Below are 27,578 nucleotides of genomic sequence, written 5' to 3'. Positions count from 1 at the left end.
GAGAGAGAGAGAGAGAGAGAGAGAGAGAGAGAGAGAGAGAGAGAGAGAGCTGTGATTTTTCCACGATGAAATCGATGTCGATAATCACTGATAAATCATCCTGCTTGATAATCGACGTGAATAGAATCTCAAGATACTTCAGAGTTTGAACTTTGTCGCTGCTGATCATCTATTTATAATAAGGCCTTCAAACTGAAAGTTTGCTTAGATTGCGAGGAATTATTTCAAATGTTATCTAAATAATCATTAGATAAAAAGCTTAAATACGTTTTTTGCTATTATAGCATAGTAATTATGTTCTACTTCTCGCGTTCTACGATAAATTATTGCGATCTCTCTCTCTCTCTCTCTCTCTAGAATGTAATAAAAGAAGATACCTAATATAACGATTATTTTCACAAACGAGCGTCAAATCTCATAAAAAAAATATGTATTTCGACGATATAAAATGTCTTGAATATTAGCGAAAAAATCTGAACGATTCTTCACATCGATCTTTGCTGTTAAACCTTGCACTTGAAACGTGATAGAAATACGTTACGAAATTTACTGCTAATCGCATCCATGAAAAAAATAGTCATATATATTAAATTCTAATCTTGAATATTTAGAGCGGGTATATTATTGATGACTTTAAAGACGATTATAAATTATAAATATTGCTAATATTGCATCAGGAAGACTTTGCACCTACTCGATGCTTGATACTTTGTTCCTTCGTATTATCTCAACCGTAGTTTACTGATTTTCGAACAAATAACTAAGAGATATCATCAAGTTTCCTATCCATGCTGATTGTTGTGCAAGAACTCGGAATTTACTTCGTCACTTGAGAAAAGCTTAGAAACTAATAAAGCAAATATTTGTACGATAAAATTAAATAATACGGTTTTATAGTAGATACAGTATTGTATATGTATAGTATTTCCCCCTCAAGATAATCATCTTCTCGTCGTGACGGATTCAAATCTATATTTGCTCCAGATTAATTAATATACATTAGTTTTTATTTCAGGAAATCGATAATTGATGTGAATTAATATACGTAGCTACGGAATGAAGTAAATTCATTATCGACACGTATTTTTTCGATCAAATAAATTTTCGTTTGCCATATTCTTCCATGGTCTGAGACAGCATTCTCGCATATTAAAACCAGTTGACCCTAAAGAAACTATCAACATCGAAAAAACTTTTTTGTCTGGTATCAATCCAATAAAAAAATAGCAAGAATTCTTTCTTAGTTTTATTATATATTTCTTAGTTTTATTATACTAATTTCTTTTATTATATATAAACCAGTTGGACGAGAGATCAACGTGATCCAGAAATTAGCATAATCACGCATATGGAATTTCCTATAAGATATAGTTAGGTTGACAAATTATTAGAAACTTTTTTGACGTTTACTTTAACACTTTTTGTGACGTTTATTTATACACTACAAAGCACGAGCATTGGTTTATATAATTGCGATGACCTAGACAGTGGAAACACGTTTCGTACGAGTAAAGAATTTCGCGTTCATCTTACGATATTTTGTGTCAAATTACATTATCGCCAATCATCATTTCTCGTTCGCGTTTGTCTGACCTAATCAAAGTCCATTGATATCTGTAAGATTAATACGCACATCTTTAGATAGTTTACGAAAACAACTATACGAATAAGTTAAGATTATCGCCAGTTAAATGTGTCACAGCGCTTCGTCGATTCTTTTTTCTCTCCTATGACAACAATTTCGTGATTATCTTATTTCGTCTTAAGCAATTTATTTATTTATTTATTCACCGAGAGTGAATAGTAAAGTCCATCTCCCGTAATGTTAGATACGCCACGTACGTGCGGTTAGATTTTCATTAACTCTCTAGCGCATTGTGGCGATACCAAGAAATAAAGAGTGCGGCGATCCTATGACCGAGTAAATGTGCCAGCGAAATTTCTACGCAACGTTTCCTTGCGACTATCACACCGTTATCACGCTCATTAGTGATTCGTCCAATTGCGGACTTTGCGTTTTTTTTTCTTCTTGTATGTACAAGTGACGTTCCTCTGGTATCTTGCGCGTGGATCATTTTTGAATTCTATCGATAGTTTGCCATGCGAAAATATGATCTTTAAAGATTATCAGATATACTTGCTTGCACGCGAACAGTGCATTTTTTTCTACTGAGATATTTGCTTATTTTATCACCAAGATTTTGCGATCCACACGTTTTCTCACAAAAGTAAAAAACTCTTCTGCGACTTTTAAAAATAAATCGGTTGAGAAAGATAATGTGAGAAAATGTTGATAATCGCGAACATCCAGAGCAATTAACCAGTTAATTAATTCTTTTTTGTTTATCGGTAAATCACGCTTGAGACAAATTATTCATTCTTTTCAAAAACTTCATAAATTCATCATTCTCTGAGGCGTTGCTATATGTAACCATTCGTAATATATTGTAATTTCAATATTATAACGTTTTTTTTATGTAACAACTGATATCTTGTTCATACATCGTTATTTATATTTTATACAGATCAAGGTTCGTTTTTATAAATCGTATAATTAAGTAGTAGATTGTGATATAATTGCACCGATTGTATCTTGTAATAATATAATGAAACTCGAGCGAAATATTATTTCTAAGTTAATTACTGTGTGCACGCTAAAGCAATGTGCCTTCGTTAAAATATATTTTATTCCAAGAATCACTTAGACTTATAGCGTTTTCCACTGAGAAAACTAGTACAATACGGAGTGCATACTGAGTGCAATTGAATGCAGATCAGTTTACATATTTTCAGTGTTAGTAAATAATTTAACCATTTTAATCAGATATTCTTTGTTATCACGATAATCTTATAACGTTAAAAAAATTAAATTATTTGTTAACATTGAAAATATGTAAATTGATTTGCATTCAATTGCACTTAGTGTGCACCAGTGTGCACTAGTTTTCCCAACGGAAAACGTTACTAGAATAAAACTGCTCTTATAAAAATATGAAAATATCTTTCTAAATTTCTAAATTATTCTAAATAATTAGTTAATCAATAATTATTACAATAAAATAAAACAATTCTAATAAATAAATTTCTCAGGATATAATTATGATGAAAAAAATTATACTTAATAACATTTACATGACAACAGTCTTTTTTCTATGTTTTTAAAACTGTTATGTAACTTTCAGTTCTATACTATTGCTTTTCAGGAAATGCACAGAAAATTATAATTTGTCTACGTTGTCTAAGCCTAATTATGTATATTTAATTTTCTTCGCGGATTTTGCAATTCTTTGCTTTTCCGCGTATAATTCTATTCTAAGATTTCCAGTAAGAAGAGATAGACATTGGCGAAGAATCACGTTCGCGACAGCGTGCTCAGCATTTCCATTATTACGCACACTTTTAAACTTATTGAAAACTGAATGAATAGATCAAAGTTAAAAAACTTGTCTCTGTTTTTTTAATTGGTTTCCTTCTTTTAAAATAATCTCGTCTTCAACATCACGAATCAAAATAAAAAAGTCAGTTGCACTTCGTATGACTCGGATACTTGAGGAAGTCAGAAATATTATCTCGCGTAATTTTCATTGCATGATGAGTTATTATCATTAGTTACGTAAACCTGAGAGAGCAATCAAGATACGACAGAATTGTATGCGGATGATAATATATTATTTCGTCGGAAGCTTTTTACTCGTTCTAATTTTTAGCTATATGTTTCGAATAGCTCCAATGATATTCGCATTCGAACCACTTTGTACTACACTCGCGTATACAACGACGTTAAACAGAAAAAACTCAGAACAGTCTAACATGAGTCATCGAGCTGCCTGACAATAATTTTTCCCAAGACACTACTTCTGAAATGATACGTAAATATATGCGTATTTTATGATCAGACGTTCGTTTCGTGCTTTATCTAAGAGACTTGATGATTTTAAATCTTTAATATATAAATATGAGTATTAAAATGTAAACAATAAGTAAATTTTGTATATGATAATATTTTTTATTTGTTTCTACTTACATTATTGTTTTACATTCTCTACTGTAAATACAGTATTGGCTAATTTTTTTACATTTGCTGTGTGTGTCCCTTACAATTATCAAATGTGAATACAATAAATTATAATGATCATGATGATGAAATTGAAGGCAAATGATACTATTTTTTCTTTGCTTCTTTTGTGTTATGAACCGCGATGCCTTATTTAGAACTTATAATGTGCTTTGCTGATCTTTTTTTCTTTTTTTGATTTTCCTTATTTATTTTTTAATTGCGACACTGATATCACATTTTTAAAAAGCAATGTAGAGTTACTTTATTATCCATTAATTATTTTATGGTCTATGTTTAATACGACAATTAAATTTATATTCTTCGAACATTTGAAGTAGATAAATAATTGCTGATTTTAATATTATATTTTCTTCATTGTTACTTTTTCATTTTACGTGCCACACGAGCGCTATATATGATGATTGAGACATAAAATGAAAGACAGAGGTCTGAAGTATGACCTCAGGCGTATTGTGTCCGATCAAACGCGCAAAAAATACAAGTTATATTTAATGAATAGACAAATGTGTCTGTGACGTACAGCAGAGCTTTGCTACCAAGCTACGTGCAATTCGTGACCAGTTCTTGACCGTTCAGTCATCCGGTGATCGCTTACTCGTACGGAATATACAGGCTTCGATTGACGTCAAAGTCTGCTTTGTCAAATTGTTGACAGTTGTCAATTTATTTTGTAATAATCTTTTAAAATGGGTGCCAAAATTTTCTTAACTTTTCAGAAAGAATTCTTCTGAAGAATAGACCAATACCAAATGTTCTTAACTTATAAGAATAAAGTAAGGTGGAATTACTCTTACATACACATTAAAAGTATAAAAATTTTTCTCAGAATATTTACACAAATTAAAATATACGTTTCAGAAATATACTGAAAATGTCCATATTTTTATAGAATGCACGAAATTTCAGGAATGAGTTTACAATATACTAAAAATAATAAAAAAAAAGATTGAAAAGATTATAGACAGACTCCTACACAAGATAAGACGTATATTGAATATCGATTTTCTAACCTGAATATACAGTTATCAATTTTAACGATTAATATCTCGATTTTCAGGACAGAGCCACGATTTTTTTTGTTAAATCTTTATTTTTAAGCGAGGTATTTAGTAAAAAAGATTAATGTAATTCATGCCTAAATATATATTACAATGTGTATATATATCTCATAAACTTACAGAATTAAACACCTCCATCAAATCGATTAATTCTTCTTTTTCCAATCTTTTTATTTTTATTATTCATCGCCTCTAATTAATCTGTTAAAATTTTGCTAAACTTTGCACTGCGCACTACTTAAACTGTAAGTCTCTTTTCTTAAGATAAACGACAAATGTCGTTGTTGTAAGGAAACGTAATGTTCTGTATAAAAAACTTGTGGGGTGTAGATCGTCAATTTTATCAAGAATTAAATTAGACTGTATTCTTAATTTCAAAAGGTATTTTAGAAATATTGATAAAAAGATGAAAATATTATTCTATTAAGAATATAATAATTAAGAATATGTGTTAAAAAGGTTTACAAAAGTACATCATTCTCTTACTTTAAGAATAAAATTTTTTCGATAGTAATAATATATATTAATTCTATAATAATAATAATGTATATAATGACATTAGAGAATAAAAAACGCCGATTATGATAATCATAAATGTTAATTCGTGATCTTTAGACATCTATTAAATCATTACACGCGCACGGACTTACGTCAATCGATTAATGACAATCCTTTAACGACGCAGCGGCACTCTACAATGACCGTTCTATATCTCTTCTACATTATGAATGAGCAAATGAAATTAACTAATTCAGTACGTGGCTGCGGAGAGTATGCTTTCAAAATGTCTCTCACGAAAATTATGAATGGCGGCTCCAAGGAGCTTTATTGATCACTATATATTGCTTTGGATATAGTAAATGAACATGGCCGGAGACGCTACCGCGTCTCCTGATATGTATACGAGTGAATACTTATATTTGTTATTGAGTATCGTCGAACACTATTATTTTGTGTTTATTTTTTTGTCATGTTATCATTACGTATATTATCTTTGTTAAATCATCCCATTAGAATCCTAAGGAGGTCTGAAGTATATAGCAATATATAGGGTAAGTGGTCCAACAGTAAACCAATAGTATACTATGAACTATTACGATATTTCGTAAATGCGACATTTTACCAAATTACGCTGTAATTATGCAGCGACTCGTATTTGAATCCCTTCTCAGTTCCTCAGTCAACCAGCAGATCGTGCCAAGAATAGCCATATAGTATCACGTTTAAAGAACTTTGGGTTGCAAAATTTTTTTGTAAGTTTTAGGCATTTTTTAAAGTTTTTGTTGTTATACTTATTATTTTTTCTTTGTGCAATAGTTTTGTGTACACATTTAGCTTCAATATTTTGTAAGCAGCTTTTTCTGTTGTATCATTTTACCACATTATTTTGGAGATTATCGTGAAAAAGATTATGTGGTTTATGAATCATTTTGATGTAGTCAACAATGAATCATTGTTTTTTTTTACTATATATGTATTATAAGTTTGATTAAACTGTGACAAACTAGTCACTATAATAAATAATAATCTGAAAAAATATCTGAAATATGTTAAAAACAATAATTTTGATTGTGAGCTTAAAATAATAACAACATAAATTAAAAACAACATAAGTTAGCTTTTAATATTTTTTATTCTCTCTCTCTCTCTCTGTCTCTAATTCTTATTATCTTTAATTATTTCTTTACTAAATAAACATTTTAAAATATAGTCAAACTAAAATAATCCTAACAATTCGCAGTATAAAACATGTAGTTCATTATTAAAAATAGAATAGTTCATTGTGTACACATCTCTTGAACACAATAAACCACTTCCCGTTTTTTAAAATGATCGAAATTGTAACTAAACTTAAGAAATAATTTAAGAATTATTGTTTACAGTATGTAATTAACTAAATTCATCAACTATATGTAAAAACCCAGATCTTCAACTCAATAACTGAGAGAAATACGAGCCTCTGAAATTTATATGATTTATTGTTGGACCACTTACCTTACTTTATTCAAATTAAAAAAAATACTTTCTAATTTTTTATTAGTACACTGAAAAAAAAGATTGACTCAATATGGCACAGCGACATATTTTAATTGGTTATAGCTGCAGTCAATCTTTTTTTTCATTGTATATAGACTATAGATGATGTGGTTCGTAATACTGCACGTGTTATTACATCGTCTTTTATCGGAAATGACGTTAATTAGCCGCCTCTGATAAGCCCACTTATGAAACATCGACACAGGTACACGCAGATACCGTTATTCCATTAGTAATAGTGATTCGCGTGATGCATTATCAATCGATACTAGTGGCTGACTGTAGTGAAATCGAGGCTAATCGTCGCTGGTGTTATTGCTGAGCAATTATACGTTAATTAATTTTATTATTTTAAATATTTTCGAGGACAACTTAGCTTTTTTATAACACGCTGCCATCAATTAACTGGAATATCCTTGACTAATATTTACGTTTGGAACGCTCTAATTTACGTTTCGCGGTCTATTTATGTCTATTCATGTGTTAGGAGATAGAAGTCTCTTTCATTTCCTTTGTCTCTTCTGTTGTGAACTGTCGCGACGGACAAACGTATCTCTGTCCTTAGGAGCCATTTAGGTGAGTGCTCGCAGTAGCAATTCAAGACGCGATTCATTTACACTCTGTTAAAAGCGTGTTGTATTGTAATCCAATTCTAAAGGTGGCGGCAAGAGATTAAAGGGATTAAAAGTTGTTATATTTCGTCTTTATTACATCTCACACGGATTTCTTTCAATTTCGTGTAGCAAAAACAGTATTGAAGTTCTCCAATCTGATTGTGAGCGTGATTCGTTAAAATGCAGTGAGAATTCGTTTGATTTGAAACAGTTAGACGTCATATCCGCCTACAACTTTCTAATTTTCTATATCGTAATAAGAAATGACGAAAAGATCGTGATAAGATCAAAGAGGATGACTGACCTCCCTCGGCGCGGATGTTGTTAACATTACGTTAGTCATCACCGTCTACGTAGACTTTGATCTGCCGATATAAGCGTTGTTCTCATGTGCAACCGTAAATGCCTTCTTCCTTAGTTGTTGCACGGAATGAAAAAAGGGTAGGAAAGCCAGGGGAGCGAGACAAAAGGGACGTCACAGTGGCGGTCAACGGCAACGGACTTGCAGTCGCGGCTTTTTAGCTCAGTTGAGTTCGAGTCGTTGCGGGCGGCGGGTGCATCGCAAGGTGTAAAGCACCGCTCGTCTCCCCACCGGTTTGCTTCCTGGCTTTGTTATCGGAGCGTATCCGGCGAGATTCTAAAAACCACGGTGCATCGCGTATGCATCGGGAGTGTGCCGCGACACGTGCAATCGTACGGATCGAGTGTGTCGCATATGTCATTCTTGTCATCCACACACGTCGTACTCGCGGATCGCTTTGTGCCAGAGATGCGTCTCGTTACATCTCAGGGCTAGCTTCGGTGTCCGCGGAGAGATTTCTCCAACGACGACAAAAGGAAACACGGCGAAGTCGGGCAATGTAAGAATCAGTGCATCAAGATTATTCTATTCTTCACTCATTTCCACGAACGATCTCTAAGAGAGGTGGTTTTCAGTTCTGTGATTTTCACTGTTAGACTTGCTGGAGTAGAAAGAGAGAGATTGTTTTCTAAACACTTCCATATATAAAAGTATATTTGTATATTCTCGCAAAAACTTGGTGGCTTTTTTGCTACGGGTGAGTTTTTCTTTCTTATCAATACGACGGTTTAAGTGTTCTTATCGTCACACAATGAGTTTTCAAACAAAGAAGATCTAAAATTTTTTATATTAATTTGCAAGTCAATTTTATGTTTATATTTTATTTTCCTCCTTCTGCTTTACATAAGTATTTTTATTACATACTTAATAATCGAGACTTAATTAATAAATAGTCGATATTATATGTTAATGTCAGGAAATCATAGGTAAATGCCGTTTTTGCGTAAATATCTACAGTGATTTATTTTATTAGTGGAATAAAACTATAATAATCTCGAAGTGAATTGCATATCAAAAACAGTAATTAGTTATGTTTTGCTTCTCGTATTATACTCCGATGAGATAGCTAATATTAATGTCAAGCATCATTTTTAATTTAGTTACATCACTCTTAGTATACAGGATTGGATCATTCGTGTCCTGCATATTTCTTTTCTTTGAAAAACTAGAAGTATCAAGTGATTAGTTATAGTATTTATATATATAATTTGTTTAAATACATAATTTTTCAAATACTTTCTAAAAATATTAATGAGGGGCTACTCACCTACGAAATTAGCGAGGAAATCAGTCAACGAGACAATCGAGCATTCATCATTGAAAGCAAACAAGTATCGTCGTTCGGTCGCGCGTCTCGAATGTTTCCCGGAAAATAAAGGAAATCACTTTAAAATCACGTGGAAATGAGTGTATAGAATTGGAAATCATTTTCATCGATGATTAATCCCTCGGTTATTAAAATATATATATATATATATATAAATTACTTAATAATTACTGTATATTTGTTAGAGTGATAATGATTAACTCCGGACATGATCCATCGTGTGTAGTAATGGACCGGAAAATCATCGTGTGCACTAAAGGGTTATATATTAGGTGTAGTAAAAAGAAATCCATTATTTTTCCAATAGATTTCATGCAAAAATAATAGATTTCTTTTTACTACACCTAATATATAAAAAAATAATGGAATAATATTTATGCAAAAGGACGATTTTGAAATATTTAAAAATTTAGCTAGATATAGGTCTAAAAATAATTTTAGTTTAACTATCAAAATAATTAATTATGTAAAATAAAAGGTAAACAACTTCTTAAGAAGACACATACACACACATACAAAGAGGGATATTTTAATATATATCAACATTAATATATAAACAATATATTATATTATATTATTCTATTAAATTATATTATTCTATTTGTAATAGCTAGTGACACTTAATGTATAACATCACGTGAAATTACAACAAAGATTACATCGTGTTACGAAATCGTATTTTATTTTCTAAAAAAAATTGTACTTTATATTTCTACTGTAATGTATTTTGTGAATAACTAGGATTTGAAATGAAACAATCATAAAACTTTTTATACTGTATATGTATTAGTTGAAAATTATATTGTATTTCACACTTTTATTTTCACTTATATTATCTTACATTTATTTATTATTTTATTTTTATTTATTATTATTCTTACATTTATTCTTATTTATTATTTTTACTTGTCGTTAGAATTTATAATAAGCCTTATAATAAGCCTCATTATGTGTTTGAGATTCTTTTGTAATTATTTTGATGCTCAACAAAATTATTTCTAAATCTGTATACATAGTTAAACGTTTAGATACTTTAGCAAAAAATCGTTCTTTCGATGTTCTGTACAAAGTAACTTTTTTCTTAGTCTCATCTCATTGTCAGTGTTTACAATTTTTCCTTTTAACATCATTCGCAACCTTCCGTGAATGTGATTAATTATAAAATGGGATGTACATAACATCTCACTGCATTAATTGATTTGAAAAAATCGCAATTTTTTGCAGAAAAGAGACTTGTAAGCCAAGTAAATCATCATAAAACAGGATATAAAATCTTAATATCTTATAGCCAAATTAAATGAAGTGCAACTTAATTTATACAGAACAAAATTTGCAAATTTAAGTAAAGTTTAAATATAGTTCCACGTAACTGGTTCTATAACGTCAGCGAGTGGATTTGCTATCGAATCAAACTTGCTACGAAAACATAACTCGTGATACGAATATAATTTTCTCTTTCTCCCCCTCCCAAAAATTAAACGCTATATTTAACATGTCTTGCGAAGTGCATTGCATCATGTGGGCGATATTGCAGGTTGTGAAAAATCGCCGATTACGGAATTTTTTCGCATGTTACCTTCGCGAAAAGTGATTCATTGATCTCGAAACATTGCGAAGGAAAACGCGCGCGGTTGATCGAACGATCAGCGATTGGCATTTAGAAGAGAGGAACGGAACAATCTCATTAAAAGATGAAGCATGAGGGAAATTGTTCGACGGCGGACGATTCCAATGGAATTTTATTGCAACCTAGGAAGAACTCGGCGGTGCGGCTGCAGATCGTACCGATGCAGCCGAAGACGATCACGCATCTGCCGAAGAGGCCGCCGGTCGACTTGGCATTCACTGATCTTACATATAAGGTCCGAGAAGGCCGCAAAAATAGTAAGTACATTATTCTATCTTTATTTATCATATCGATATTCCAATCGAATAAAAAATTTCACAGTCGAATATCGTCTTTTCAATTGTCTGTAATTGAAACTGACTTTCGATTTTTGATTGAGGCAAGTTGATTGTAATGTGGCAAAATGTTACGAAAGAATTGAATGTCGGAAAAAAGAAATTCCTCCGTAACATAGATTTCTTTTCTTTTAATAGGTTATTGTAATATTTTTCCATAATATTACGTAAACAGCACGTTTCGCATGTTTATGCGTTTTGTGATCTAAACGTGCAACAAGGAGCGTCTGTCTCTATGACGTTATCATATTTGTCTTCAACGAAAAAATTTGCTGAACTTTGAAATTTAGGCTTTGTATTGCGAATAGTTACATCATTTTTTAATAAGCCACATTTACAGTGTTTTTGCTATTATCGCGTATTTTTTTACAAACATTTGAAGAATTAAAATTACTTTATCCTGTTGATTCTTCGCCAGCATGAATCAATTAATTACAATTTATTCATACATCTATAGCTTCTAATAGCTTTATACACGTGTGTAAAAGAAATACATTTTTCTTCATTCTATTCCGTAATCGTTGCAGCTTAACGAATGTTCTTTATCTAAATCGATCTAAGATTTTCGTAATCCAGTCGAACGCGTGGTCAACGTATACTTCATGGGTTAGCATTATTAATTGGATAATAATACTCGATTGGGTAAGTCGATGAGATTTTAAAAAATCCACGATAAAACTTGGCTAGTAGAAACGGAAAGAAAAGCTAACATTCAGAGCGTAACATAACATTTAGTATCAAGCCGATTAGGCATTAGCTCGATATGATAGTACATTATTATAGAATACAACGTATAAGCGTCACACAAGAAAAAGTCGTGAAACCGCAGAAAGATTATTTTGTAAATTACACGGTATGTGAACGTACTCTGCCCTTGAACTGCATTCCAAATGTTACATTATTTGACTTCAGCATGACGAAGTCTTTATAGAAAGCATTCGTCCGAGTTCTCACTATATAATTACCATAATTGCTTACTAAACATACACATAACTATAATGGAAATTGGATAACTTTCTGTTGAGCATCCAGGAACACTCGTGTTTTTCGCAAATATCATAAATTATCATGCATTATTTATTTTCGTGTAATAATTTGCTTAATTATGTATCGTAAAATCTGCATTTTACTATATTTAGTTTTTATAAAAGGCAAAATTAAAATTGAAAATAAAATTTTCTCTGTAATTATTATTAATAGGGTCTGATGAAATGTCGAGATTGTAATTTTATTAGCTTATATCTATTTCGCGTAATAGAATACTGTATGCAAGGAATTTTCAATCAATATTTTAATGCATCGTTGAATGTTCGTGTATAATGATTCGCTATTGGAATTAAAAACGTTACAGATCGAAGCTTTATCTTTAACAGCTCGAATGCTGTTAATAGTGAGTGGCAAATAATCTTTTCGTGCATATGAGTCATATTTTAATTTATTCTCCAATTCTTTTGGAGTGAAAATTCAGCCAGTCTTCAATAAGTTTTTGGAGTAAGACTTTACTCTTTTGGAGAGAGGTCAAAACGAATAAAATCTCACTCCTTTTTTTCTCATTCCTTAGAATGACTTTCACTCCAAAAGACTGAGATCTTACGTCAGAAAATGAAATTCCACTCCTAAAGAGTGAAAATCTCTTCCGCTCTTATTTAAGGATTAAAATATTTTCACTCTTTTTTCAGCTAAGACTAGCTAAATTTTCAATTTTTAAGAGTGAGATTTCACTCCAAAGATATAGGGAGCATGATATATATGTAAAAATAATTTGACTATTTTTACGACTATTTTATTTTATTAATGTATCTATTAGAAATCGATTTATTTACTCTTTTTCTTTCTTTCGTTCTTTTTTGCAATTTGAATTTAGTTTTCAATTTTTTTTCTTTTTTCTGTAGACTAAGATTTATTTCTATACATTTTAATCGGTTTTTATAACTAGATTACGTGTATAATTTGTTTTCGAGTTATAGAAAAACAAAACATAATATCGATTTAAAACTTTTTATAAACAACAATGAGCTCTCTATTATGCAACGAAGTATCGTTTAACTTATTCCGTGTGGAAAATGATGTTATTATCGTAACTATCTTCCTAGCATCGACTAATTATTGCATAGTTTTTCAAATAACATATCACGTGTTGAATATCTGATACAATAGCAAGTAATGCTATTATTTGAATTCCCGAACCCTGAATTCCTGAGCCCGAGTCTTTCAAGTTATTTACACGCATACTTATAAAAAAAGAACCTCTAAAACGCAAGTCCAGCATTTTCTTTTTTTTCTCTTTCTGTCTTTTTATATATACAGGAACCAGCCGGCGCTGGTCGTATGATTACAAACTGGTTTCCGATGACATTGACCGTCGAGTGAAAGTGCACCGACTCGCGTGCTAAACGCGTCAAAGAAATGCATGTCCAAAGAAATGCGGCACAACGCAACGACACGGCCGTGGCGGCGTGGCAATGGGCGCGGATTCCGCGTATTCCACGAGCACGTTCCCGGGTACTCTTATCATCATGATACAGCCTGCGAAAGAGATAACGCTAGAATGCGACGCACAAAAGAGAGACTTGTGAATAGATCCAGCTCATACTTGAAATTAAATATAAACGTCTAGCGAGCCATCCGATATTATTAACGCGATTCATGGACGCGAGTTAAACAATACCATCTGTTGTGTACAGTGCCAATGTTGTACCTATGCTCCAAATCGATAATCTGATTGTTACTGCACTATCGTGTTATAGGAAGTCATACCGAACGTGTACGGACAATCCATTTACTGTAATGCCCTTTGTATTCGCGATCAAACTATATTTGTCATGCGGCATTTCGTTACATATTTTATATGATACGGGTATACATATACGTCATAGATTACGTTGCGTATTCCGATTATTTATAGGCTGAAAATATAAACGCGTTTGTCTTGTTCCTCTCTCTTATAGCTCGCACAAGATGATGCTTCCACAACGAATCGGTCTTCGCGATACTATAAAAAGAATCAATCGGGAATTGAGATCGTATTCGATGTTTGTTGAAATTTTCATTACGATAGAATTAAGTCATTGGACAATCGCGATGGATAATTGTCTTTACCTCTTTATTTTTATTCTCGTGAGCGCAACAGCAGGATTTCGATTTGTAACACGAGTAAATATGCATGGTGTGTTTTTCCGAGATCTTGATGAAGAAACCGTCATAAAAGGAATAATTCGACGTGCTCGTTTCTTACGAGTAGGATTGCAATTTTGCAGGAAGACCGATACAGCATAATATCTCAGAGACTTCCGATGTACATCAATTACGTTGGTATACCTATAATTTTTGAACCCAAAGAAACACACAAATCTCAATTTAATCATACGCGTGTATCTCAAATGCATCTAAGACTATTTTAGAAAAAGTTTAAGGAAATGGATGATTTTCTTCATGAAACGGGATACGTTTCTCTCTTTAATGTTGCTCGAAAAGCGCGCTTGAATCGATGTGTATGGTCGATAGATAAACGTACAATAACAATATCGAGCGGTAAACATCATTGGAGAGTCTTTGTTCCATCTTATCGCGAGCGTGAAGTGAATCGCTTCACTTGAAATGATAAAATTTATTTCACCAGCATTATCTGCGGATCATCATTTTATTTTGGATATTCTCGAAATTCTGTGGAAAATCTCACTCTAAAGAGTAAAAATTGAGCCAGTTTTGAAAAAAAGGTGGCTCGATTTTGCTCTTAAGAGTAACAATTCACTCTAAAAGTTTTAGAGAATACTTTAAACACTGAGTATCAGTCATTCGCTCTGTGATAATTAAAGGACATCAAATTTTTGAATTATTTGGAACAGATCACGAAAATACGCGGTATTGATCAATCATGCATTATATCGAACGCAAAAATCAAAATACTTTTTATAATGCGCCAATATACTGGTATCAAGTCATTTCGGCGTGCACTGAGAGAAAAGTATATATCGTATTTGTGACTATAATTGCATGGTAAAATAATTATGGTTAGGAGCATGATTTTTATAGTTATTATTGTTATAATGTTAGTAACAATGACCTTATATGTATAGTTCTACCAAACGGTACAAAAATTGTACTATAAATTATGATAAATTCAAATATTAGTATAGTAAAGTTTGGAAATATGGATGATAAATAGAATAACCATTTTTATGTATTTGTAATTGCAATCATAATTACAATGAATGTAACCAGTTTTCCAATTTTCGCTTACTCTTTATAGTACATGTAGTAACAATAACTAAAAAATATATTATGGTTATTATGATCATAATTTAACGTTCGGGTTACTATATTTCATATAGTCAAAACAATTATTAATTTATGGGGTTGTAAATAACTATAGCCATAAAATAACTATAAATTATAGTTAAATTATGGTTGTTCCAATCATTTTTTTTCTCTCTGTGTGGGAACCAAAAATCTGACGGCCTTGACAACGCTATTTGAAGTTATAATACAGCCGAATACATAATTCAAGACGTAATACTATTACATTATTCTAGTAATGCTATCTTGCGGAGAGACCTCCGTAATGATACTCATCTTCCTGTCGAGGATGGGTGTCAATTAAGCACCGGACGATGGCGGAGAGACTCATATTTTTTTTCCTTTTCCAATGATAGACACGCTTGGCGGATATTTCAGTTGTTCGGCTTTCGTAACTCTGCACGGATGAGCAAGAAATATCATTCATTTAACAAAAATAAAGAAGAATCATTGTTTGCTCGGGACCAAGGAAACACGTATTACAAACGATAATAATTGTCACAGTTCAGATAAAGATACTGAACGACACATTTATATTCGATAATTCTTATCTCGGAACACGTAATTATAGGTGCATTCGTGGCTACAGAAACGCACGTACTTTGATGATTTTCTTTTTTAAAATGTCTTATCGAAAAAATTACTAATGAAGACTGTCATTAAGAAGGCATCTCGAGTTCATTGTTAAAAATTCAATGTATATGAAGTTCTTTTTAAACAGTGTATTGTCAAATCCATTTGTCTTATTACAAACTACTGTAGTGAGTACAGTGCTACTGGTATGAAAAAGATTGTCAACAAATTAATTTACGTACTTAATTTCGGACCGTTTATACATATCATAAATGTCGCTAATAAATTGTTACCAGCTTAAACAGAATTTTAAAAATATTTTCTCGGAAAATATGAGTTACATTATACAACTTACATTTCTCAAATTCTTGTGACGCCTTTAAAGAACTGTAACGATCACCGAGTGTGTTTTTCTTTGATTTAGAGAGCAAGATGCATTTTGAGTAACGATACGACCTAGATCGTTCACGTGCCTGAACAACACGTTTTGACGTGTGCAAAAAGTATAAAAGAAACTAGCTTCATGGAACAATAACTGTATATTCTATTGCTAACTTCTACTTTTTATGTTTTACTTTCTTTTACGATGTTCTCTTTATCACGATCTCTATTATGATGTTTCTTCTTGCAGAAATTCCTATACAGTGGCGTGCAAAAGTTTCCGGCCAGTAACATTTTCTACCTTAATTTATAAAAAAAGAACCTGATAAAATTATTATTGTTATAATAGGTGTTAGTACAAGATTTCGTTACCACCATACTAACACCTGATAATTAAAATCTTATCAGGTTTCTTTTTTTATAAATTAAAATACAAAATGTTATTGGTTGGAAACTTTTGCACGCTACTGTATGTTAAATTTTTATTTACTGTTGCACCAAAACTGTGTAGCCACATAACGAAACCTGACACAATGACTTATTGAGCATTCAACATTTCTTATTAAATATACTTGCTCGCAATCGTTTACCTTACCACTTAAAATGTTTATTAATATTGTATAAGAATAGCGATCAGTTAAACAAACGCCATCTTGTGATTCATATTTTCGCATCTCGAGAAATTCAACACAGATCCTCGGTACTTTTTATTTTTCTATCACAAAGTTATTGTATGAATGAAACATTCGATATTTTTTTCGAGGAAAATGTTTACATAATTTTTCGTTCTCTTCAGAGCGACCTGTAGAGAAATTGCAAGGAATAATTTCATACGTCGATTTTTCTATATAGACTATTTTGTCTTGTCTTGTATAAAACTTATGTTAAAGTTATCGAAGCAGTACGAGTATGGAACTATTTCAATAGGACTTTTTCATGATTTATGTTACAATACATTACGAAATTACGAAATTAGGCTACAATGTCTCAACGAGAGTTAAATCTTATTGCGTGTCATATCCGCGTGATTGCAAAATAAAGTGAAGAAAGTTTAGCATGACCTCGCAAAGACCGAGCATGAGAATTTGAGATTTTATCGTCTGTCTCTCTTTCTCTCTCTCTCTCTATATATGAGCAACCGGAGTAATTTAAACGCTACAAACCGCCGTATGTCATAGTGAGATTTTTGCAATCCACCATTTGCGCAATTCGTGCAGCCTCTTCTAGACTCGAAATTAGCAAACTCGATTTACCTTTCTTTCTCTTTGCACATGTCTAGGGTCCGACTTGAACTTTGAAGGCTCGTTCACATGCATATAGTCGATAATATTCTACGTACGTGATCAATTGATAGCAAATAAAGGTGCAATTAATGGCACGTGGGTGTTTATTACAGACGTAGAGATATTTACTTTATATTTTTCACGGAGCAGCAGAGTAGTCATCGTGAAATTATACGAATGAACTGCGCAGTTATGCCAAGCCTGAAATATGTTTTATTTAAATAAAATTTATTAATTGATATCTCTTTTATTATAACTTTGTTACGAATCCGAATGTTCTTAGAGAGTAACTCTTACATTTTTTATATCTTCATGCAATACAATAATTTCAGAATAAGTCACGGTGAGCACACAACATTAATGATTTCGAAATAATAGCGAAGTGCATTTAGAAACCTACTGACCTACACTGACTATGTTAGATGGCCTTCGCCATGCACGGTTGGTATTTTTATTCTCTTTTTTCCAAGCTTATGAAATAGCCTATTTATTAGATATATAATATAATCGCTTTTTTCTTTCCATATGAAGACGTAACGCTTGCTTTAATTATATTAATCGAGCACTGTATAGCTTGTTGCTACTTACGGAGCAGTCATCAGTATGCGGAGGTCATTGCTTTCTACGTTCGCTTTTCGAGAAATAAAGATCGGGTCGACAGCACTTACACTTTGCATACTTTGCCTTTTCTTCAAACAAATCGCTCTCTATTCAAGCGGTAACGGAACTCACGTATTTATTATGGTCGTGCTCTGAAATACTGAACTAGAAAACGCGGTAAAAATTAAAGAGCACAAATTTTAAAAATAGAAACATTAATTATACTTAATAAATGAATGAACCAATATGTAAATACGTAATTAACTGTATGTAAGTAGGTAAGCCTGTTCGAGATTAGAATTACATCTCTTAACGGTTTTTAACGACAATCTGAAAAATATTTCTGAAAATGGAATCAGAATTTTTTGATTAATTATTAGAATTCTAGTTGAGATCTTTCGAGTTGAGAGAGAGATAGAAATATTTCAGGTAAAATCTATTAGAATTTTTATTTTTACTAGAATAATTATATCAATCAGAATTCTCTACAGTTATATATCACCTAGAATTCTAGTAGATTTAACCAAAAAATTCTGATCTGTTCATTTTTTATCAGAATTATTATTTAATCCAATCAGACTATTTTTCTTAGAATATTAATATTATTATTCAAAAAGTACTATTATAAAATCTAGTTCTGATTGACAAATAAGCTTATTTTTACTTAGTTATTAATTATATCTAGTTTAATTAATTAATCAGCATAATTCGAGGTATATAAATAGAAAGAACTTTATTACCTTCAAGCATACAAAGCCTAAGAAGGGGGCTTGGTTTACAGTTTATCTATCTATCCTCACACATCCATCCATACTCTGCTCTCGTGCATATTTCCTCTTTATCCTAGTTTACTCAACTATCCTTCATTTATCTATTAGCATAATACGTTACAACCTTTCCTCTCTTACCTATTATCTATTTAATTTATCAATTCCTCCTTGCAAATTACAAAAAAAATTACTCGAGGTATATAAATATATATCATTACACAAAATTTCTCTGTTTAATAGGGTAATAATAGTTGTAATAATAGTTGTTATTTGACCCAGTTATAAGTGGTACGATAAATTCAAGTTATAATAGATTCATAGTAATTTACGATCCGCGATATTAGTGTAGTGTCCATGACATCGTATTTATATATGTATTGAGTAACATTGATTCATGAAAAAACAATTATGTAATATCGTGCCGTATATATGTATAAGTATATAGCAGTTATTATAGTAGTTATATATGATCGCGCGTAATATTGTGCACTCGAGCAGTAAAAACGTCATTAGGTGATAAACTGTCAAAGTGAAATTATCTTATGAGATAATAAATGGTTTCACATTAACTTTACGTCGAGAAAAATATAGAGAATATACAGGATATTCTAGAAATCACGTGTTTCCTGTTTATTATATTGATAGCCGTGCGAAGAGAAACATTATCGGATTTCCTAGAAAGAAATAATGCCTATATCTGGTCAAAAAAAACTGACATACATATATTATAAAATAATAAACAATATAGTAATTAATAAAAGATAAAATTTTGTACATTTATTTTTTAACTAATCTAATTCTTCATTAAAAATAAATTGTATCTTGTCCAAAATAAAGCGAATTTATAAAAATTTTTAGATATATGCACGATAATCGTAATAACGCAAACGAAAAGAACGATTTTATAAAACTAAAGTATCTAAAAATATCTGACTAAATAGGTCTAAAAAAAATAATTTGATTAGACTATTAAATTAATTGTAGCGACATCAAACTTGTTGCTAAATTGTTAAAATTTTGCATAATATTGTTCATTATGTACGCATTTTCTACATAATTATTTTAATGGCTCAATAAAGTTATTTTTAAATTTATCTAATTAAATATCTAATTAAATTTCTAGATACACTTCAGTAAGATAGTTCTTTCCGTGTATAAATTGATCGTTCCTGAAAAGTAAAAATATGTCAATGATAAAGAAACGTCATCGTTTATAATAAATTTGTATACTATTTAATGCAAAGAATCCGGAACTATATTATATTTGCGTATGACAGTTAGAGATTTACATACGGTCCGTTTTTGATCTGAATCGAAGAATTCTCGGGCACTGTCCTGGCACGTACGTATTCATACGTAAAAGCGTAATGGAACCAGTTCGCCTTGAAATTAAAATACTAGTATTTTATTGTATCATTACGATTTTATTTCGGATTTTATGCATCTTCATGTTTCGCTTTCAAATATTTGTATATGTATAGTGAGCTACTAAAATAGCCAGGTGGAGGATATGAATGACATAGGTACGTAACAACGATGGTGTTTATCTTGCTCAGAGAATGTTAAATTGCCACTTGCGTGCATACGTAACAGCAAAACAACACATGTGGAATGTGTCTTTAAGCGAATATTTCACTGTTACTTTCGTACGAAATACCTTGTCCGTATAATCAGTTGAATGAAAGTAAACACTACATTTTTTCTTGCGGAAGGAACAATTTTGTTGAAGTAGCTAAAAATTTAACTAGATATAGATATGAAAATAATTTCGTCAAACCATCAAAATAATGTAGAAAACTCAAATGTATTTATATACATGATGAACAATACTGCAAAATATTTTGATATCAGCTTGAGTGCCTTCCATAATTATTTTGATAAAATTGTTTTCAGATCTGCACTTAACTAAATTTTTTAATACTTCAGCAAAACTGTTTTTTTCTGTAAATAATTAAAAACTATTAATGGATAAAACATTTTTTGCGACGCTTTTGGAAGTCTCACAGAAACTAAAACGATTTTTAAATAACTCTTCATAAATGGAAAAAGTGTACTTATAAAATAAATTTTTAGATTATAATGTATATTATAATAGTCAAAAAGTATCGGATTTTTATTTTGTATATGCAGCTAAAAATTTTGTACAATACATTTTTTAAATATTTTATTTTACTTTCGTAGTATTTGTATATATATATAAATATAGTAAGATTTTAAAATTGAAGAACAAAGAACTACGTTTTAAGAGAATTACGTTTTGTCGGACATCGTACAGTCTATTGTTTCGCTGATTATGCAGACCGTGACGTGGGAAACAATATGCAAAGTTTTGCGGTCAACAATACATTGACTCGGTTTCATTGTCTTTTTCGATGGAATAAATGTGTATGTAGCAAAAGTAACTTAACTTTAAATCAAGTATTTCTACTTAGTGAACCACAATTGCTAAAGCACCTTTTAGACTGTTATATCTACTTCTCTCTACTCACGACTTTGAAATAAGAATGTGAAATCGAGAGCTATAAAGCCAGGAGGTCAAGCTATACGACATTCGACAATGGTAAAACAATCTTAACGTATCGTTTCTTACGTGCATCAAGTCAGATAGATTTTTTTTTATATACGATAAACATTTTTTCTCTTTATTTCACATAAATTTTTTATCTATCAGTGTATATACATATATATTCGCAGGAATAAGAAACTCTTTCTGCATATCGAAATTGATATAAAATTACACTAATTGCTTCGCGTTGAAGAGCAATTCATTTTATTTTCTTTAGCTGACAGAAAAACGTGTTTCTTCGATTGAATAACAAGTAAAATAAAATAAATTAATTATAAAAGAATTAGAAGAACTTTTAATGAAATTGGAACGAAATTCTCACTTTTCAAGAAAAAAAAAAATATCGCAATAGTTTTATATATTTTATTGGTACAAATAAATTGTTTGTATTTATTTAATACGATAAGAGAAAAATATTTGTTTACAAATACGCAGATAAATTTTTTTGCCATCGATTCAGGCTTCAAATAAAACTGATGCATTTAATTAATACCTGTTCTACGTATAATCTGCTTAATCAGGCAATAAAATAAAATATGAAATAAAATATGCACAGTGATTCGTATTTCTGAATATGCTAAAAAAATAACACGTAGAAAATTATGATGCCAAGCTGAATCCTTATATAATTAATTACGAATAAAAATATACAAATTATACATAAATCCATTTAATTGTCATCAATAATTTTTATCGTTTTCTTGATCGCTTAATTTCTCTTATTATTATATAAATTGCTGAATAATTGAAATTTCAACCGAGCTGGGGAAATAATCAAATAACACAACGATTTAGCTTTCTACGTTGCAGCGGATTCATTAATTAAAGTCCTTCTTCCGGCCTTGCGTCTATATGTGTGAATCACATAAACTGATTGGTTATGTACGAATACAATTTAATGCGTACGAGGATATTTATCTTGGACTTTGTCCTACTCTCTTTGTTTGATATCTCATGAGATATACATGTATTAGTAGTCGATTTTACATAGAGAAAAGCAAAAATGAAATATGCCATCTCAGTACAATGGTCAACGGTTAACTGACGATCGCATAAAAAATATTGAATTCTGATTAATCTCTAAATCTCATTACAAATGTCACTAATACATGTAGCCTGGTATTTGTAGTCAATTCTTATATTTGAGACTATATTAAGTACAATCTTAAGATATTATAAACTAATCGAAAGAGTACATTAGCATCTTAAGACATTTCCTAAAAAAAGAACGGGCTATGAATATCTTAATTATTTCTGCCATCATAAATGCATACGTGTTATAATTTTTTTTCACCATATACATATCTTAATCTATAAATAAATATACTGATCAAATAAATAAACATCTTTTATCTTTGTTCCTCACTAATTGAGTTATTGTGCACATTTGCATTAAAAATATTTGTTAAAAGATAATAATTATCTCATATTTTTCTTTTTAATTCTTCTTGTGTAAATACAAAATACTTGTACTTGTTTATTGGAACTATTATTAAAAATAAAATATTAATTGTAACATTTTTGCATGCCTCAAAAGTTCATACGTCTTTATTAAGTTAAAATTAGCATTTTATTTTTAACAGTGTATATTGATAAATAGAAAACATTAAGATTTATCCTTAAATTAAGTGTTCACTCTTCAGTTTTCATGAATCTAAAGGTTCAATTTTATTTCAGATTCGAAAACAATCCTCAAATCCGTCAGCGGCAGATTGCGGTCCAGCGAGCTAACGGCTATTATGGGCCCTTCAGGCGCTGGAAAGTCAACGCTCTTGAATATCCTCACCGGATACAAGTGAGTCAGCGTGGAGCATCCACACGATATAGTTACTACCAATAAAATAATAATGTAATGGCGCGCTAAAGTGGCGCTAAATAAGAAAGGCGTGCATGTGTTTTAAGTAAACTATGACTTTGTACATATTAATCACAAAAACGCACTTGTCGTCTTGTTATTATATTAGCTTGCAACGTGTTATTAGATTGAAATTAATATACATATGTTCTCACAGACACAAATAATTCGTTATAGTAGTAGTAGTAAATGAAATGTCGTTGTGTTGATTTTCTATTTATTGTTAAATAGCCATTATTGATTATGTTTCATGATGCATTCGAGTGTTCACAAAATTATCACATTTTAGTTATTCTCTTAGGTTGTCAATAATTCTGTTCTAGCAAAAAGTTGCTAAAACGAAAGTTAGGAGAGATACCTAAAATAATTGACAAAAGACAAGCTCAAGATTGAGATATCTAAAAAAATTCAGAAATAATAAGCGATCGTTTAAAAAAAAATTGCTTTTAATTTATCCTTCATAATAATCTACATAAACTAGAAATTTATCTTGTTATCTTATTATAGCTTTTATCCATAAATCTTGTATTTTTAAATCTTTTCCCAAAAATTGCTTTTAATTTATCATTCAAAACAATCTTTATAAATTATAAATTCACTTTATTGTCTTATTAAGGCTTTTGTAATATTAAATAATCACCTAATTATTCGATAGTACTACTTGATATATAGATATATTATTACAAATCTCTCTCTCTCTCTCTCTCTTTCTCACACATTCTTACACTGGAAAAAAAAGATAAATTGCTGCAGCATATTAGATGATAAAATATTCGCAATGTCAATATAGGATTTTGATAGGCTAACACAACCAAAAATTGGCTGCTGCAGCCAATTAAAAATGCTACGCTATATTTTACCATCTAATTTGCTGCAGCAGTTAATCTTTTCTTCCACTGTAAGATTTATATACCGTCAGTTTATTAATTAAAACGTCGAGCAACAGGTAAAGGTAATTCCCGTGAGAAATTCTAACGCTTATTGTTCATATGTCGATAAACAAAAACGCGATAGAAATCAGAGAATAATGCATGAGACAACGTCCTTTCGCTTTCTCTTTACAATAATTAGAAATATCTCAGCTTTGAAGTTTGTGCTTTGTTACCAAATATTTACGCATTCGCAATCTATTCCGCGCACGTCATCATAAACGTCCCGTCTCTTCACGGAAAGATTTCATCATGTTATCTCTCCATGACCTCGTCGCTCACTTTCAATTTTTTTGTTCAAACCTTGTCCAAACGTTTCACTTTCTTCACCATACTACAGTCTCACTTTCTTCGGCGATACACGATATCACTTTCTTCGCGTTCTGTTACGACACTAATCACACTACAGTACAGGAACAGAAATATTTCACTGTTGATAATAAAAATTTGGTAATAAATATATCTATAATGTACATATATATCGTAAATTTTTTAGAGTCATAATTTATTTGCACGTCATGCTGAAATCCACAAAAGTATTCGAGATTATTTTAAATTAATTTAAGAATCTATGTTTACTTTATCGATGAAATTTTGCATAAACCATTTTGAATACTTAAAGTATTAAATATCAATTTTTTAATATAAATATATTTATATTAAAAAATTGATATTTTTGTTATTATTGTTTAAAATAATTTTAATTAACAACAAATTACGATATTAAATTAACGGTATTATGAAACAAGCGGAATTAAGTTGACAATATTTATTAAATTCTATACATTGAAAATTAAAATTAAAATTAAAAATTAAATATGAAACGTTTCGACTTATACGAAGTCCTTTTCAATCATACATAATTACATGAACATTAACAAATTAATTACAATAATAATACAGAAAGCCATATAGTCAATTGGTCAATTTATTGTCAATCAAGTCGAAAGTAAACTCATAGATATTGTCTTTCAACAGTCGAAACAAGAAAATCGTCCGTATCTTGATAATTTTAATCTTTTATGACAAATAAAGTAAGCATATAAATAAAGTAAATAATAAAAATAAGAACGTGTTGTTAAACAAAGTCATGAATGAATATTTATACAACTTTTATATGCATACGATTCATAGGATAAATATTAGCACATTTCCAATTTTAATTTGCTTTACAGTAACTGTATAATACATCCTTAAAAATAATTTATATTTGTGATATAGATTTTTTTATTTTTTAAATCATCTGTATTCAATTGATTATTATCAGAATGATTCTGCTTGATGAAGTAGTTTATTTATAGTATGATTCCTTTGTCAGAAAAAATATGTAAATTATTGTAAAAAAAATTCATGAAATTCTTTCTGGTTTATTTTTTAAGACGTAACATATATCTTTTTTTAACATATTATATCTTGGAATGACACGAATAAATACAAAGCATATGTATTTATTTGAATAAATTAACAAATTTGGAATTGACTTGTTCAAGAAATAATATAGTAGGTATCTTTTCACTAAATCTTTCAATATGTTACAAATGTCGTTTGATCAGTAGTTTCCTACTTCACATTCCTCGTCGTACAGAAAAAAAAACGATTCCTTCTCATTTGCGTAGATTTGCGATACAAATCGAATGGAGTAGTTATGATGTCAAGGCGCGTTCCTGTCTCCGCTCTATTTTGCGTAGAGATTGTATAAGAACTATCAGCAGGAAATGAACTTGACGTGTCTTTTTTTACTGTCATTACCTTTAAATTGTACGTACAAGGGCGTTGCACATGACATCTCGACGAGAAACGCTTTCATATTAAACTGCTCGGACTGGTTTTCGACAAGTATACATTTTATAGAAGTCAACACGCAGATCACTAATTGCCTAGCACGACAATGTTGCATGATTGCTTTCCGATTAAGACAGTCAATTACAATGTAAAACGCAATTACCATAAATTATGTTGTCTTATCGAGTTTTTACGTCGCAGTTTATTTTAAAGAGTATATTCTACTGTAATTTAGTTAAAATGCAAAAAAATATTAAAATATATAACTGTAAAATATATAAGGATTTAGTTATAAACACGTATGATGGCACAAATGCAAATATCACTTCATGATTCGTCCAATTCTGGCTGTCTATAATCGCGTCTCAAGATCGATTATCTTTTCGGTATTTTCACAATGTTCGCAGTGGCACGACTTGCAGGTTCGGTGCAGTCTGCCTCTGAGCAACGTGACCTACGATGTATTTGTTGCAGCGTAAAAGTTGTTTCGCTGCCTGTTTGCTTCTTTTCCAAACCGGTTTCACAGTCAACCGGTGCGGCAACACGTGCGAGATATCGCGTTTTACGCATCTATGATTGAGAATCTTTTTACGATACGCACACATATGGCGATTTAACATTGAGTTTCTACGCGACAGGATAAAAAAATTTATGAGTTATTAATGACGCATCTTCGGTCACGAACGTGTATGATCGGCCTAAATCTTTTTAGCGAATGTTTTATTATACTGTCGTAAGAATAGATAAGAGACTTATATTCGGACAATAAAAATGATGAAGGGAGAGATACACATATGCAAGTAAATTCCCATCCTTTATATTTGTAGAAATATCGCTACAACGTATTATTACAAGCAAACATATAAAAATTATTTTCCGTATCAAATTATTCATTAGAAACTTTTTATCAGGACGTCAAATGCAGAAGGCAGCATCACAATAAACGGCCAAGAAAGAAACCTCAGTGCCTTCAGAAAACTCTCCTGCTACATCATGCAGGATAATCAACTTCATATGAATCTAACGGTAGCGGAAGCCATGAAGGTTGCAGCAAGCCTTAAGCTCGGCTCACACGTCAGTCAAACAGAGAAAGAAGAAGTGGTAAG

At 30.9% G+C, this 27,578-nt stretch overlaps 1 protein-coding gene across 1 annotated transcript in view; it reads left to right on the top strand.

Moving 5' to 3' along the window:
• LOC108782951 (ATP-binding cassette sub-family G member 4) overlaps positions 1–27,578 on the top strand; it is a 41,329-nt gene that overhangs the window by 6,749 nt on the left and 7,002 nt on the right. Inside the window, exons 3-5 of the mRNA XM_018551351.1 lie at positions 11,229–11,359; positions 23,584–23,701; positions 27,384–27,573. Of these exons, the coding sequence (XP_018406853.1) occupies positions 11,229–11,359; positions 23,584–23,701; positions 27,384–27,573 (439 nt within the window). The remainder of the gene's footprint in view (positions 1–11,228; positions 11,360–23,583; positions 23,702–27,383; positions 27,574–27,578) is intronic.

This window comes from Cyphomyrmex costatus, unplaced genomic scaffold (assembly GCF_001594065.2).
Source record: "Cyphomyrmex costatus isolate MS0001 unplaced genomic scaffold, Ccosl1.0 scaffold14, whole genome shotgun sequence".
NCBI lineage: Eukaryota > Metazoa > Arthropoda > Insecta > Hymenoptera > Formicidae > Cyphomyrmex > Cyphomyrmex costatus.
This window is presented reverse-complemented; position numbering and strand designations above follow the sequence as displayed.